This window comes from Schistosoma mansoni, assembly GCF_000237925.1.
Source record: "Schistosoma mansoni, WGS project CABG00000000 data, supercontig 0184, strain Puerto Rico, whole genome shotgun sequence".
NCBI classification, from domain to species: Eukaryota; Metazoa; Platyhelminthes; class Trematoda; order Strigeidida; family Schistosomatidae; genus Schistosoma; species Schistosoma mansoni.
In genome coordinates, this window is record NW_017386068.1 from 142,348 (window position 1) to 158,299 (window position 15,952).

At 35.2% G+C, this 15,952-nt stretch overlaps 1 protein-coding gene across 1 annotated transcript; it reads left to right on the plus strand.

Moving 5' to 3' along the window:
- Window positions 1-8,195: 8,195 nt before the first annotated feature.
- On the plus strand, window positions 8,196-11,742 carry Smp_096050 (hypothetical protein; the record flags this gene model as incomplete). Its single annotated transcript, XM_018794475.1, has 2 exons — window positions 8,196-8,300; window positions 11,590-11,742. The coding sequence occupies 2 exons, from the start codon at window positions 8,196-8,198 to the stop codon at window positions 11,740-11,742; spliced, it is 258 nt and encodes an 85-aa protein (XP_018647038.1).
- Window positions 11,743-15,952: the final 4,210 nt, after the last annotated feature.

Sequence of the window (15,952 nt, forward strand, 5' to 3'; positions counted from 1 at the left end):
TCGTTCTAATTAGTTGTCTTATCGGAATTCGTTAAACAATTAATTGGAACAATAAAACTGATAAAAGCATTCATTTACAAATACGTTCTTCCTCTTTGAATTCATTGCTTTATCTTGCTTCTTTATCTTCATTTTATGCACGCTGTGACACTTTAATTCATATCATTTATAAAACTAATGTTGCCTTAGAAATTCACCGACCAGAGACAATATATAGTGAATGAAATTACTTCTCACTTACGTATAGACATAATATGTTATTTTAACACTTTTCGTTTCACATCACAGGTTTGACTATATTTCCTTGAAAAAGCTTGGACCAGATTGTCAGGTGAAACGTTGGATTTACTTCATATTCATTTGCTGAGAATTTACAAATACATTCTTTCTATCTAATGTCTAATATCACCTTGGCGCCAAATACTGTGAAACTATGCAGTCTAATTTAGACGAAAGTTCTTATATAAATTAATTTTGATTCTAAATCCTTTCTTGATTCGTTTCACCCTAATTTCAACATTTCATCTCACCCTATCACACAACCCTGTTATTTTTTTACAGTGTTATATCCAGACACTCATAAACAAGTTTCCTATAAAAGAACCGAACCAGGTACTTGAGCGAGAAAATGAAGAGTGGGAAGGAAGATTTATTAGTTAAAGCGAATCGAGAGATATCTGTACACTCATATATATATATATATATATATATATATATATATATACCTTGGAGATTTGAACCACGTGTCTAACCAACAGCTTGTGTCTTGTATTCTAGGAAATGATATAGAATCCGGGTGAATGGCATGAACTTTGGACGATGTATGATTTGCCCATTGTAAATCTTTTCTCACTGCTCCAATTACCATACTATTTATTATTAATTGAGTTGTTGAACTTAAAACCGATTTATTTCCAATATTATTCCACAAAATCTGCACATTTTGTAGTGTTATTGTTAGTTCACTGCAATGAACACGTTATTCAATTAAGCTATAAAGGTTTCAGGAATCCAAAGCATTTTTGTGTAATGACATAATTAACAACATCACATCGACACCTATTCAATCAATATACGTCCAATTATAGATTTATAATTTTTTTTTCCATGCAACATATTTTCAACGTTCAGTTTTTTTGTTACGTGAATACTGATTTCATGTATTGAAACAATCTAATTAAAATAAAAAATATAAGATTTGGTGAAATTTGGCTACAATTTCTATGTTTGTTTTTTTTCTTTATTCAAAAACAAAATCCTAGTAAGTGTAAAAAACGAAATGAGGTAAAGAAAAATAAGTCAAGTGGAAATAATTGTCAGTTATATAACAGACGTCTTTCTCATTCAATCTCTTTCTTAAAACTAAACGAAAGATTCCCTAAGATTTCTTTTACCAGTTTTTTCTTTTGAAATTTAATATCACGAGTAAAAAAATACAAAAATTAATAAACTCATTTATCAATGACCTTTTTTTACTGATAAGGATAGTTAGACAATATGTACTGTTGAAAGATCATGAATTTTGCAAAGTGATAGAATTGGTCACATAGATTATTTAGTTTCCAAACAGGATAAGTTTAAATTAAAATGTTAGAAGTTGGAGAATATTTTCGTTACTCATGAAATTTTAGACGACTACCTACCCATGTATTATCAGTCAATATTGCATGACAATGAGTTAGACATTTAGTTTACTGAACATATTCTAAGTTGAAAGAAAGAATTTCACAAGCACCATCAACTAGATGATCAGTCACTTCCCAATGACCGATTACTGATAACATTTGCTAAGGACAAATGTTTACTAAGCACGTTCATTTTATACTTAGTACGTCGTAGTTGTTTAGTATTTTGATGAAATTTTCTCTGATTGAATAAAATCGTTCCGGCACACAAACAACCTATATAAATTTTTATTCGTGTCAAAAATTCACTTGGTAATGTTTGTTTGAATTTTCCCACTGATGTTTAGGTCTGCAAATGATCAGTCTCTTATTTGTATATGTGCATACTGAGCGTATTGCCTCTATGTAGCCTTAATTCACAAGCATTATAAGCAAAGATGGATAGTGGCCACTAATGGAATCTAGGACGCGAACAGTATGCACATAAGCCAATAGTAGACTGATCATTTGCAGTCCTAAACATCAATGGGAAGATTAGAACAAACAATACCATGTGAATTTAAACTTCATCCTATTGCACAAGCAAGTGGCTATCTGGACTCAGTAGTTAAGTGGATAGTGCAATGGCGTTTGAAGCGAACGGTACTGGGTTCGAGTCCCAGAGTGATCTTAAACTCCGAGATGCAGGTACATCCAGCTGACGAGTCCCAAACAGAACGAAACGCGAGTCCTGGATTCCACTGCTAGCCACTATCCATTTTGCTTATGATGCGTGTCAAAAATGTTTAATCGTAGTATTCAAAATAATCATAATTAAAAGAGAATGTAAGTGAGGAATGAAACGCTGTCAAAATGTAGTGTTCTCTAAGATTTTGTTGGTCCTTCTACATGACCACTACGGACATAATCTCTATGCGATGTACTGTTAAACATTACAAAACTCCAAACAAGATTCCAAGAAAAAATGGAATTAATTTCCCGGTTTTCCATTGGCTCAATGTTGTTCAAATTACCGCCTGAAATGAAACATTATGAGCATAGAAGATGAAACGATGACTCAAAAGTAATAGCCATTTACAAAATATTTTTATAAATAATAAATTAAAGACAACCGAAAACAATAGTAAATATATTTTTATTATATCCCAATGAGTGGAAAATTGTATTTCTGGTATTTCCTGACTTAATGTAAGCCACTTCGTCAGAGTAAACAAATAACTATCAAGTCCAACCTTAGCATCGATACCTACAAAGTCAACCAAAAATCATCTCTACAAAATTTGTGCAGTATTAGAAAGTTTCAGTTCCAAATGAAACTCTCAACAATAACACAAATCTACCTTACTTAGAATTACATTTTCAACAATGATCAAGATTGTGATATAACTCATTCGAAAGTTTAACACAAGATTATTTTTGCTAGGCCATAAGTTTAATAAAGTATTTCAATTATAAATAAAAGAAATTGCCGTCTATGTATTTATGATATCAATGACCCCCCTTCAAGTGAATATGTGAAGCATGTAACATCTAATTAAAAATTCCAAAACTCTTAATTTCAAGAATTTATTCAGTTATACGATATACCTATTTCTTAATGAATGAATGAACATAAACTGTCAATAAGTCATTATTCATTTCATTCAACATTGTTAAATATGGTCACAAATTTGACTGAAAAATCATTAGAATTATTTTTTAGATTTATTACTTTAAGGAGAAAAAGAAAATACCTAAGAAAACGCTCCTCAAATCAATAACTGGTCTCAAGATATATTAAACTAGATAAAATTTATTTACTAGGAAACAAATAGCATTCCAAAAATCAAAGCATCAATGATAGACTCAACAATAGAGCTTCTACTGTTTCATAAATATTTGATCTGGATCAATGAATTATTAGTTTATTAAATAGATTTAGGAATATGAAGCAAGTTTATCTAAATCTAGACTTTAAAAACTAGTTCCTCACACAAAAAGTTATTGAGAATTTGATTTAGTTAAATGTCTCAAATCAAATTCATAGATATAGTAATCCTAAGGAAAAAATACTTAATCAGATTTACATTCAACTAACAAAGGTGATTACAATATCATTTCACAGCTCGCCAGTCAGGAAAATAAGATAAGACTTAAACGTGATGAATGAAGGTTGATTTATTATAGAATACTGTTCATTTGATAAGAAAACACTGGAATCGACATTAAATCAGTTACAGAATGAACTTGACCATTACTGAACACCGTGTGCAAGTGAAATTACACTGTTCTTCCTTAACTCAAATATCCTGTTTTTAAACTTTATTTTCGTTTTTAATAATACCATCACCGATAACTTTTGATAGGAATTAACTGATGCTATTCCTTTACACTTTCAGTGAGCTTAAAAATGCGTTGATGGACTTTACTTAAGTACTAAAATCTATCTAACCTACTTCACACATGAAATTCATTTAATATAATTGATTAATATCAGAAGGGGTTTTGTTGATATTATAGTAACTTTTAATAGTTGAGATCATGAGTCAATCGAAGCTAGATCATCAAAAAAAACTTGGAAGGCCGTTTCGTCCTACTGTGGGGCCCCTCGTCAGTGCATATCAACGATCTCGTCCCGTGAGATTTGGACCCAGGATCTATCGGTTTCGCGCGCGAGCGCTGAACCTCTAGACCACTGAGTTGGCCGACATCTAACGGTGTTAATGTCTAACTTCAATTAGTCCACGAAATTAAGCGACACATTCACCGTTGTCTTCAGTGAGTTACTATCTCACAATAGACCTGGTTAAGCGTTCGCACATGTGACCGGTAGGTCCTGGGTTCGAATCTCACGAGGCGGGATCGTAGACGTGCTTTGACGAGGAATCTCACAACAGGGCGAAACGACCTTCCAGTGCTTCCAGGTCTTCCATAGCGGTCTAGCTTCAATTGACTCATGATCTCAGCTATTTAAAATTTGTGTAATTGAATAAGCTAGTTCACTTATTAATGTATATGCAAAATATCTTAAGCGAGTATAATTCGTTGAATAGTTAATTAATTTTCTTTAACTATTATTGCAAAGTAAACATCATCTAATAAATCAAAACTTTTGACTAACCTGTTTTATTTACCTGCATTGTTCAGACATCCATAAATTACAAATCGTTTATGAACATCATATGATATTATTTCCGATCATATCTCACTTTCATACTTCAATAATATTCCAATGATGTAAATAGCTAAAAACTGTTATAAACACTGAATTACATAATATTATGATAATAATATAGGTGTAAAGCTGGATCTGTAAATAGTTTCCGAATTCACTGTTCATTATTAAATTTTTGGTTAGTAAATTTCTATTCATTACAATCTCTTTATTTTCTCTATAGTAGACAACTTTTATTCAAAATACAAAAAAAAACTGTGAATGCTTCTCTGCATTTTTTTTCTCACAGAATAGTAAATACGGATAATAAAATTAGCCTAAACTAAACTTGAAATACTATCAGAAACAATAACGTAGAAGTAAATTAACCCTTTTCTTATTAGGGAAGATAATTAAACTAGCTGGAAACTTTCTTTTCTTTTTTCTTTTTTTTCTTGTTAAAATGTGTGTGAATATTTTAAATATTTCACCATAAATTATTTTATAAAAATAAAATTCAAGTTTCCCTGAAAAATATTTTTAATATATAAATTTAAGAACTAAAATAGATTAACAAAATTTTTAATCATTTATGAATAACTTAGATAAAACTGTTGATGTAAAGTAGATTTCTTATTTAATTTAACTTCGTGGATCAGTTGAAGTTAGACATTAACACCGTTGGATGCCAGCTCAGTGGTCTATCGGTTAAGGGCTTCGGCTCGAGACTGGTAGGTCCTGGGTTCGAATCTCGCGAGAGTGGTTTCGTGGATGCGCACTGCTGAGGAGTCCCATAATAGGACGAAACGGCCGTCTAGTGTTTCCAGATTTTCGATGGTGGTCTAGCTTCAATTGACTCACGTTTTCAACTATAATTGTGAAAAGTTTATTGTTCCTTTTGTGGCGTGGTATACTTATAGCACATAAGTAGTATATGGTGATGGTCAGACATAGAATGTATTTTGGCAGAAGATCGATAAAGAAAGAACAGGAATGAAGCGCAATCGGTACGAAAATGCATGAACAATGAAATCAGAGAAGATGGACTGATATTTGCAGAAGAAACAGTTAAGATTGAGTCGATTGGTTGTTATTTTGCAAATGAACTATTTACTGTATGGTTATCAGAATTTAGTGAGATAGTCTGTAATTTGTGCTTGAAGACATTCGATTGTCCCCACCCGTGTTCTTGTTCACTATACTATGTTTGAATCTTTGAATTTTACAGGATTTTGTTGTATTTTATTTTCTTATTATTAATAAGAAATGTATTAAATTGTAATTAGAATAGTTTCAGTTCTTTTATCATTTACTTTGATATTTTAACTTGCCCCTAAATGCCCTGGTACGGCCGAGAGTTGGGGGAGTCCGCTCTCCCTCTCGAAATGCTCTCACATAGGCAGGCGTATATAGCCTCTGCCAATGAAGTCCTACTCTCGTGGCATGACTGTTGTTTACGAAATTGAGAGGACGAAACGCGAATGTCCTGTGCTTTGACCGGGTTGGTGGACACGGAAAGTCCACCTAGGGGAGTTGGAAAACGCTGATTTCAAGCCAATGGTGCACATCGGCTCCAGTATCCTGGAGGAACAAACGGCGTATGAACCTATTGCTGGTCACCGGCTACCATGGGACTGCATCTCCTCACGATGCTCCACTGCTTTGTGGATCAGACCTTTAGGTCAAAGGCTCTGGGTGTGGCCCCCTAAGAAAACCACCTGCTTCAGTTTGGGCACCCGGGCAGTATCACAGTTCTCACACAAATCGAACGAGATTTGTGTGGCGCATATATATCTGGTGCTCCTTTGTACCAATATTTATGTGTTTAAATAAATAAATAAAATATTTTAATTTAAAATTAAATGAAAATAGATTACAAAAGTTCAGTTTGATGAGAAAAATCAACCATTTATATGTTAAACAAACACTACCTAATTATAGTCAATAAAAATATTTCAAAAGGTTTAAGATATATATTGAGTTAACGAAATAATGACCATCTATAGTTAAATCTACACTTAAATCCTTGGATATAAACCATTCATACCAAATCAAAGTTAAAACACTAGCTATAGATATTTATCCAAAACTGACTTCACTACATTGAAATGTAAGCAGAAGTTCATAGTACGTTGTGATGAGTAACCTATTTTACATAGCCATCATACTATTAAGACAGTTTTTCATCATATTATTTTTGTAAATTACTTTAGTCTATTCACTTTAGTATTTTTTTAATATCATACATTTTATTGTACATCACAATGTCAATAATTCAAGTGAACAAGTGATAGATACACTCATAGACAATTTAAGAATTATTTTTATTTACATTCTTTAACAGAATGAGTTATGGCTTATTTATTTACTTTCCTTTTAGTAAGTCTCTTAAATATTTGTTTTTTCTGTAAACTTTTACGACTATTTTTTCGATTTAGATCTATCCTACAAGCATCTGGTAGAGTTTCTTATGGTTATACTTTTAAGTAATAAGATCATTATTGCATACATCTTCAAATTTAGTTATGCACTAATAAGACTTATCTGTAATAATCAGCATAATTCATTTTTCCTATAACATTTAAGCTTTTTGAATCAGTGAACTCAACATTCTGTTCAGTAATTTATTTTAATGATGTATATATCGATATATTTTATTCGTACTTGGTATATATACATGTTAATTCAGATTGAAACTATATGTTTAAAGACTCACTGTAAAATAGAAATCAACTTGTCAAGTTATAGGCCAAATTAATAAACCTTGAACAGAATGGTCAAATACAACCAACATTAAAAGATATTTTAAGAATTTGGTACATATAAAGATGAACAGTCACATATAACAGTTACATAGCTCTTTTAAACATCGTATCACATCTTGGTGTTTATCCCATTTACTTTCAAACGAGGATATTTTCCGCGAATATATATTTGAAATGTAATATCACTTCACCAAAACGATAATTCCAATCCATACATTCCACTAAAATTTGAAGAGAACTAGCCTTTTAGATGTAGATAAACTGGATAAAACTTTTTATCAAAAACGCATGTTGAAACTCCAAGTCTACGCTCACCTTAAAGGTAGACAAAAAAGTAAGACAATGTGTTACAAATGTGTCACCATAATTAAACTTTCAAAGCAACTGAAACCGTAATATTCAAGCATGATTCAACCACTACTTCTTAAAAATTTTCAACAATATATATATGTATAAAAGTCTGTTTTCTGGAAGCTTTACATTAATATTACATGTTTAAAATCCTACTTATCTAACATCCTATTTGGTGGTATGTAGTTAAATGGTGAAATAGGTTTTCAAAGCTTTAAGGGGTCTTCATTTCAGACAAGCATGACCCTTATGTTAAGATAAGTCTATAAATCCAAATGATTTCATAGACTACGGCGCTCCAAACATGTAGTGTCGATTTGCATGCCTAAGAAGATAGCCTTTGAATTTCTTGATGGTTCCGTAGCTATAAAAGAGTATTTGAATAGTTTTGCAATGGTTGAAGGTGTGCCAGTTACTATAATCAAAGTAATAATTTGAGTTCAAATTGGACACTGATTTTCAAACAACCGACCTTAGGCTTTATTAAACATTCCGTGTCTGTGACACCTTCATAAGTGAGGCTTGAAATGATCTGCTACATAAACGGATATACTAAAATTCTGTTTCTTGTTTTAAAGCTAGGCATGTATGTGTTTGCGATCTCGAGTATTTTTCCCGATCTTAGATATTTTTTTCTCATTATGTCTGAACACACACATCTCAAGTTATGAAGATTAAGGCTCCCTCGTTCAATACGCCACAAGTCATCCTACTCTGGTCTGACGACATGCAAGATTTAACCTTCACAAGCATGGCTTTACCGGCCCATGTCCCCAGTTCGTCGAACGAGTGAACTCACTACCTGGCGAGTTCAGTAGGTATGCTACACCCAGTATGACTGCCAGTTAGGTTTCAAGACTCTGGAAAACTTTGGAAAAGTCAGTCCTCAAATTTGAATTCATGATCAATCAGTAAAGGTCAGATCAATCCTTTTACAAAACAGTTTTAAGACACCGCACAGCAACAAAAATTTTGCTAAGAATTAGAGGACTGATCATTCAACGGCTTTCCGCAACTGCACTTGTTTAATCTTCCTCGTTATGTTCATATAGATCTCATTCAATTTCAGAGCAACGCATCTGATCAACTACCATCATCAGTCAACTACATTCAGCAGATCTCCAGAGCCTTCAGCATCGAGGTTTATTCTGTCGAAGAAAAGCTTGAATAGGTTCAAACAAAAATTCAGATCTTAAATACACCTTCACACGTTTTCTCAAGGTTCGGAATGACTTCCGGTGGCCTAGAGATCTATAAAAAGATTCATCACTCAAAACGTTTGCTCCCAGACAACGATAAAAGGCAAATAATTATTCATTTTGGTACCACGACACATACGGTAATTCGTCGCAGAACTTCAGAGGGCTTTGAGGTTTCCCCAGTTCTCAATGTGAATTCAAATGACCATGAGAAGGATCCGTTTCCTCGTTTACAGGTTTAAAATAGAAGGTCGATTATCACAAACAGTAAGATGTACGTTTACTTGAATCTAGGTTCACCCAAACCCATACACTGAACAAATCACCTGAATAAACCTGGTCAGTCATGCAGGGAAATCCCTTTAGGTCCTGGGTGATAAACCATCAGTCACTCGACAGTAGCTCATCTTATGAAAAGTTGAGAATTTAAAGTAAAAGGCACTGAGTCGTACTACAGATGTGAACATCAAGAGTGGGATGCAGACAAACACGCCCGATGAATCCGAAACAGGTCGAGGGGCGCGTTCTGAATTTAACTGCTTGTCATTATATAATTTTATCGAAATGCCTGATCAAGTGTCATGCGTGGTACGAATCCTTGATGGTGGGTTCTCAACTAGTTAGTTACAATGCAAATAAGGAGACTAGCATCAGATGACAAATAACTGCCTAACTACTTGTTTCGAAGCCAAACCAGCTGCTAGAATGTTTAGAGCACACGACCAACATTTAGATTCCTTCCTATATGTTTTCAGATAAAATATAACTGAACAAACGACTGCATAAAGACTTGAAAATGGCCAACGAAACTGATCTCACTGTCCTTAAGTAGTTACTAACCTATGTTATATGTATCAGCCTGAACTACCGGTTGAAAAGAATAGGACTACTACTGGGGAGTCACTGAGCCAGAAGAGATATGTATCCTCAAAACTTGTAACTATTCCCTGACATCGATATGTAGTCTTCAATAAAGTCTGTTTCACTTCAGTATTAATACGTATATATCTGGCAATCTTGACAAGGAAAGCATCATAATAGTGTGGGAGCTGATAAATGAGGTGTCTCGGACACATCTTAGCATTCAACCACAACAAGTAACAATGAAAACTATAATCTGAAGGTCCTATCGAAATGATATTTCATTTATGACGACTCCAGCGAGTGGTGTATCTTCATCCATTCGAAAAGCTACTGGAAAACTCGTCCATAGTCTAGTATGGTTAAACGAATCCGCATCGAGATGAACATCTTGAACAGGGTGTTCATCTTTCACAAATTAGGAGAGTTTGTCAATGAAGTGGAAGTGACGAAATATTGGTGTTTTTTGATGTTGTGAAAATACCATAAGTTGTTTCTTCGCCGACATTTGTAAAGTCACTGTGGAGGTATTAAAAACTAGTTTGGGTGTCGGAAAAATCGGAGGAAATACTTCACCAACTATTTTCATGTTCCCCAGACTCTCTGTATGATTCTTTCTGATAATGAATATGTTGTTTGATTCGGTTATTAATTATACTCAGTGTTGGTCTAAAGAATATTCCACTACCAATTAACTTGGTTGTGTTACAAATTTTGAACGGGTTATACGTAGTATCCTTATAGACCTATCATCTCAATCGCAAGCCAAACACTGACAGAGTCTTTTTACAGCAGGACTGGCAATATTTGACCGTTTAAGAACCTTCATTTTGGAAATCATTGATTTCACTGTGTTTTGGATGTATTTGTTTGTAGTTGTAAGTTACAAGTTGATCAATTTATCCTGCTTCAGTAGAAGACGAGAGTAAAATCTGGACGTAACAGTCTGCTGCTAGAAACGTGAGAGCCAGATTCAAACAAGCCATTGAACTTATTAAGTGAATTGTATTCCAGCTACGTGTAGATGCAGTAAAAAGTGTCAATAACCACAACCCCACACAACCCCTGCACCCACTACGGGATATGAAAAAAGGCCAGTCTAACAAGTTGTTATACACCACAGCTATGAGTCTTTATCTAAAGCCAACAAATTTCATGAATTATATGTTATTGTCCAGGTACAGGGGTAATCATCTTCTGACTGACTGGAGATTCAAACGTAGTTCACGTTGAATTATGTCCATCACAACTCTTCTCTTTACGCCTCAGCTCTTGCCCAGAAGATCGTGACACAGGGCAGCTACAATATTCATCTTTGACCCTTGACCTGGATATCTCGTAGTTAAGTTCAGTAGTATCCATCTCTTGAGACGCGACTTTACGGTCATTATTTCTCAGTTCACTCACAAAATATTTTACTTCAGCAAACTTATCTAGCCTAACTTTTGAAAGGCAGTAGGTTCAGGAACTTCCCCAATTAAAGTATTTCCTGTAGAATCTGAGGTTCAGTGAACTGTAGCACTTTTGAATAGTTTCAGCATCAACGCAACTGATCTTTTTCAAGCAATTTCCAAGAGAAGGAAAAATATCCGAATATGAAGTCCGTCTCTTATCATGATAAAATTCTTGATACTGTTAAATTAAAACTGTTCAAGAAAACAACTCAATATTGGCGCAATATGAAAGCCTCAAAGATCAAACTAAACTTAGTATGTTCAAGCCCCACTTCAGTGTCCCAAGGATATTTCCTGCCACATAAACAGTTATATAAAAACACACTGAAGGGTATACACGGTAATAGTAAATGAATTGGTTTTACTTAATATAAGGAGATATGGAGGAAGTAGCCACCTTGTCCGACGACTAAGTGAGCATTATTGTCCATGAGCTGGTTTAAATGGGCAACAGAAATAGGGTATATTTATATTGGCATCTTTCAAAATGGTATTTAGATTACTTGAATGTGACATAACTGGACAGAGTCGACATTCATGTCCCTATCAATAAAGTGACTATTATGCTGACAATGGAGAAGGCTGTTAGTAAGAAGTTTGTGCTTCGTTTTGTTCAGAGGTTGAGAAGTCTGTGAATTCGAAAATGACTACTCAGAATGAATCAAGAGTTTCCTGTGAGGTTGAGACACAACCTGATAAGGATTCTTGACTGAGTGCATCAGCTAACTACTATACAGTAGATCTAATATGATTAGAATGAATGCAAAATGTTCACAGAATCATTCATGTCTAAGAATTCCCTGTTAATATAGTCGTGCCAAGGTCATTAGGAACTTTAGATACTGAAAAGCCAAAATATTAGATGAGACCCACTTCTGGCTTCTTACACACGCAACCAGTATAATCACTACAACTGAGCTTACACACTTAAACACCGAACCATACTCACTCCTGTTTATAGAGCAGTGTCACTAGCAAGCACTTACTGAAATAATAACTTCTGATGGTGGTACTAGGCTTGAAAGAGAAGTTTTCGATCAGGATAGCGGCCTAACACTTTACGACTGGACTTCAAAGTCGGGCAGAAAGCAATGAACTTACTTTCTACTCCTTAAAGCGTATGTTCTTTACGTATGAAATTTTCGAAACTACATACACAACTGGGTGATTTCTCCCTAAATATGTAGTTGATCGAGTGGTGTCTAGGTTTTCTGTAAATAAAGATGTCTTCAGGATCAAAACTACACATCATTAGCCTGTTCACTAATGTTTCGACTACTTTTTGACAGCTTGTAGAGTGTAAACATTGTGTTCCGTCCTTTAAATGATAAGAATATTCTGGGACGCATCGATAAACAAGTCACAAAATTATCTTGACGGTACGGGTTCAGGCTCCGAGCGTAATATCTAAAGTCAACCTATCTTCACCTTTCGTAATATAGGCGACTCAGAAGTATCGCCTACTTCCCGCAAAAAGTTTGCTACATTTTTAAGACCACCAGAAACATGTACAAACAGTAAGATCTTAAACAAAGTACTATTTACCATTCTTTATCTTGTTATTTAGTACTAGGGTGGAACGATGACCGTCGTGGAGAAGAAGACCTAGTTTAATACAATATATCACAAATTTTACCACAGATACTGAGGCCGCTGATAAACTTAAGAGTTTGGCAGACCAATTTCGTTCAAAGATTATTAAGAAAGTACTACAGCATACTGAATGACAACCAACATAAGCCCTTAAATTTTTTACTGAGGTACGAATATGAATATTACACTGGATCACTTAAGACAAACTCGCGCGCTATTCAAAGTAGGCAGTGGTGTTTGTCGTCGCTCAGTAAATCTTTTAGTTTCGATTGTGTCCTGACATGTGATAGTTCCTTTTATGCCTTACTAAAGTAAATTTTCATCTACAGTAACGTGAAAGTTATGGCCTGTTGTGTTCTGTGTCGGTCACTTTTACAGGTTACAGCACCGGACTCACACTGGTTGCATATCAGCGATGTCGCAAGCCTTGATCACGTCAGATGCATTAAGCACGCTACTTTATAAAGCCTTTGCTGATTTTTGCAGTGAGCCTTACACATCTAAAACTCCATCCTCAGATAAACAGCCAGCAGCAGATGCTTTAGTACCTGTCATATTACGAAAACCGAGAAGCGTTATCATGGATCCAGCTTTGGATCCAAATAAAATATGATGTAAGAGTCGGAAAAACACAAATGTAGGCGACGCCGCAAGAGAAAAGAAAAAGTGTACAAAGAAGAAACAAATTACAGAGAGATCCAAAATATGTGAGTCGGCAGACCCGTCAACAGAATCTCTCATCAACACAAAACAGAACACGCAGGAGCAAAGTCTGTACTTTGAGGAAGATTTGGCTAAGAAGCAATAAATTTAACTATTGACTAAAAGTAGCACTTACAGAATTAAGTGAAAAAAGTAAGACCAGCGCATATTTTTCGAAACTGATCTGCGGAATTGAGGAGAGTTTAGAAAAAAGCTCAAAGCCTATGAAGACATATCTCTTAGAGAGGTCAGTAATTCGCCACAAGTAAAAAGAGTCTTCCGAAAAAGAACTAAACTCTAGATATGAACTCAATCTAAGCCATGTCAATTCCCTTATGGGAAAGCTACTTCCTGGAATAGTAACAGGAGTCAGTATTCATAAGCTTTTCAGAATGGGACAGAAAGTGGGTTCAAAAAGCACCCGAGTAAGCTGTCTCTTGAAAGCTGCTTGTATCACCGCCGACGAGCGCGACCTAATATTGGAATATTCAATCAAACTGGCTGGATTCAGAATATATGTAAGTGCTGATCTCAGCTTGGTCGATCGTATTAGGGGACGATTGGTAAAAGCAGCAATAAATGAGCGTCGTCGGAACGGTTCAGAGCAAAATGATCCACACACCACTCTAGGTAGAACGAGAAAGCCCTTCATAAAGTTAAAGGTATGCTAGACATATGCTCATAGCATACCAAATAAAATGGTGGAGGTCAAAAACGTGGCGGACACAGAAGACCCCGATGTCAATGCCATCTCAGAAACATGACTAACATCAAAAGTGTGTTATAGAGAAACTGATTTGCTTGGTTTGTTATTTTGTACGTCTTAAAGGACAAAAACGTAGGATTTGTTTGATTACCCTATAAATGAAAAATACCTTGACCATATGAGCCTTCAAGACAGTGGTGCATGACCCAGGGACATGTAAGTTGGCACGCTGCCGGCTGAAATCCAAAGTCCAAGACATTAAATTAGTTGTAGTACACCGCAGTTCATAATGTGTAATGAATCCCTTCCCCGTAAATAAGTTGAAATCTTGTTTAAATAAGTGTAGAAGCCTTATAGTAGTTGAGTCTTATGTACCCTCTATTGATTGGGGAAGCATAGAGGCAGGGTCGCGAAGAACGTCTTTTGACCATGAATTATTAGAGACCGCAATCATCCTAGAACAATGTAGATTCCTACAGATATGACCTACGATACTCCTTATCTGTCTTAGACTTGGTCTAAACGCACGGTCATGATGTCAGTCGATAACGGAGCAACAGAAATGACAGTTCTCGTACATCAGTTACATAACAAACAACACCACTAGATTCCCGGGTTAATTATGGAGGAGAGTGGACCTAAAATGATAGAGAAAGACAAGGACAAAGAGGGTTATTTAGAAACAGTTTTCACTAAGGAGCTTCTTCTAGACAAAGGACCACATTCAAATACAAAGTCATTGAATGGGCTACTCACTGTGGACTTTGATAGAGACGACGTACTAAGAGATCTAAGCACTTAAGACTAAGAAAAATCAGCAAAGTGGGATTAAAAATACAAAAAGAATACATGATACAAATTGTATAGCGCTTCGCTGCATGGCTGACCACAATATTCAACACGTCACTTGTTCAAGGTGGGTTGCTACGGGCCGGAAGAATGCATTTGTCACTACTGTTCATAAGACAGGGTCAAGGCGACTTCTTTCGAGCTAAAAACCTGTCATCCTCACCAGCGTCGCATTTAGAATTTTGTAAAGAATAGTCAAAAGGCCATAATTACCTTCATGGAAATCAACAACTTGTTTAACAGTGAACAACATGACTTTACGAAGGCTTAGATTTGCACAAAAAATCTGTTTACAGGAAGAGAAGTTGGTATGGCTGCTAGGTTGTGGAAACTCAATGCATGCTGTCTAGGTCCCTTACTTCTCATGCTATATGTAAATGAACTAGTAAGTATCGTCAAGCCCCTACACGCTGATTATGTAAAAATTTGATGGAAAATAACAAACGATGCAGATGTGTGCATCCGCTTAGACGTTCTGATCAGCTTGTTCAAAAAATTGCTGATAATTGTCAACCCGCAAAGTGTTTCTGTATGCATACTGGGGATACAAAAGCGAATCCGTAAAGGATTGGAAAGAGTCCATGCCCGTAGGTCGGTCTCACTATGGGGAGACAGTGAGCCACAGTCTTAAGACCATGACCCACCGCCATGCGGTTGTTGCTAAGATGTTCATAACCCTATGAATCTTAAAGCAGACATGTATCAAGTTGGATA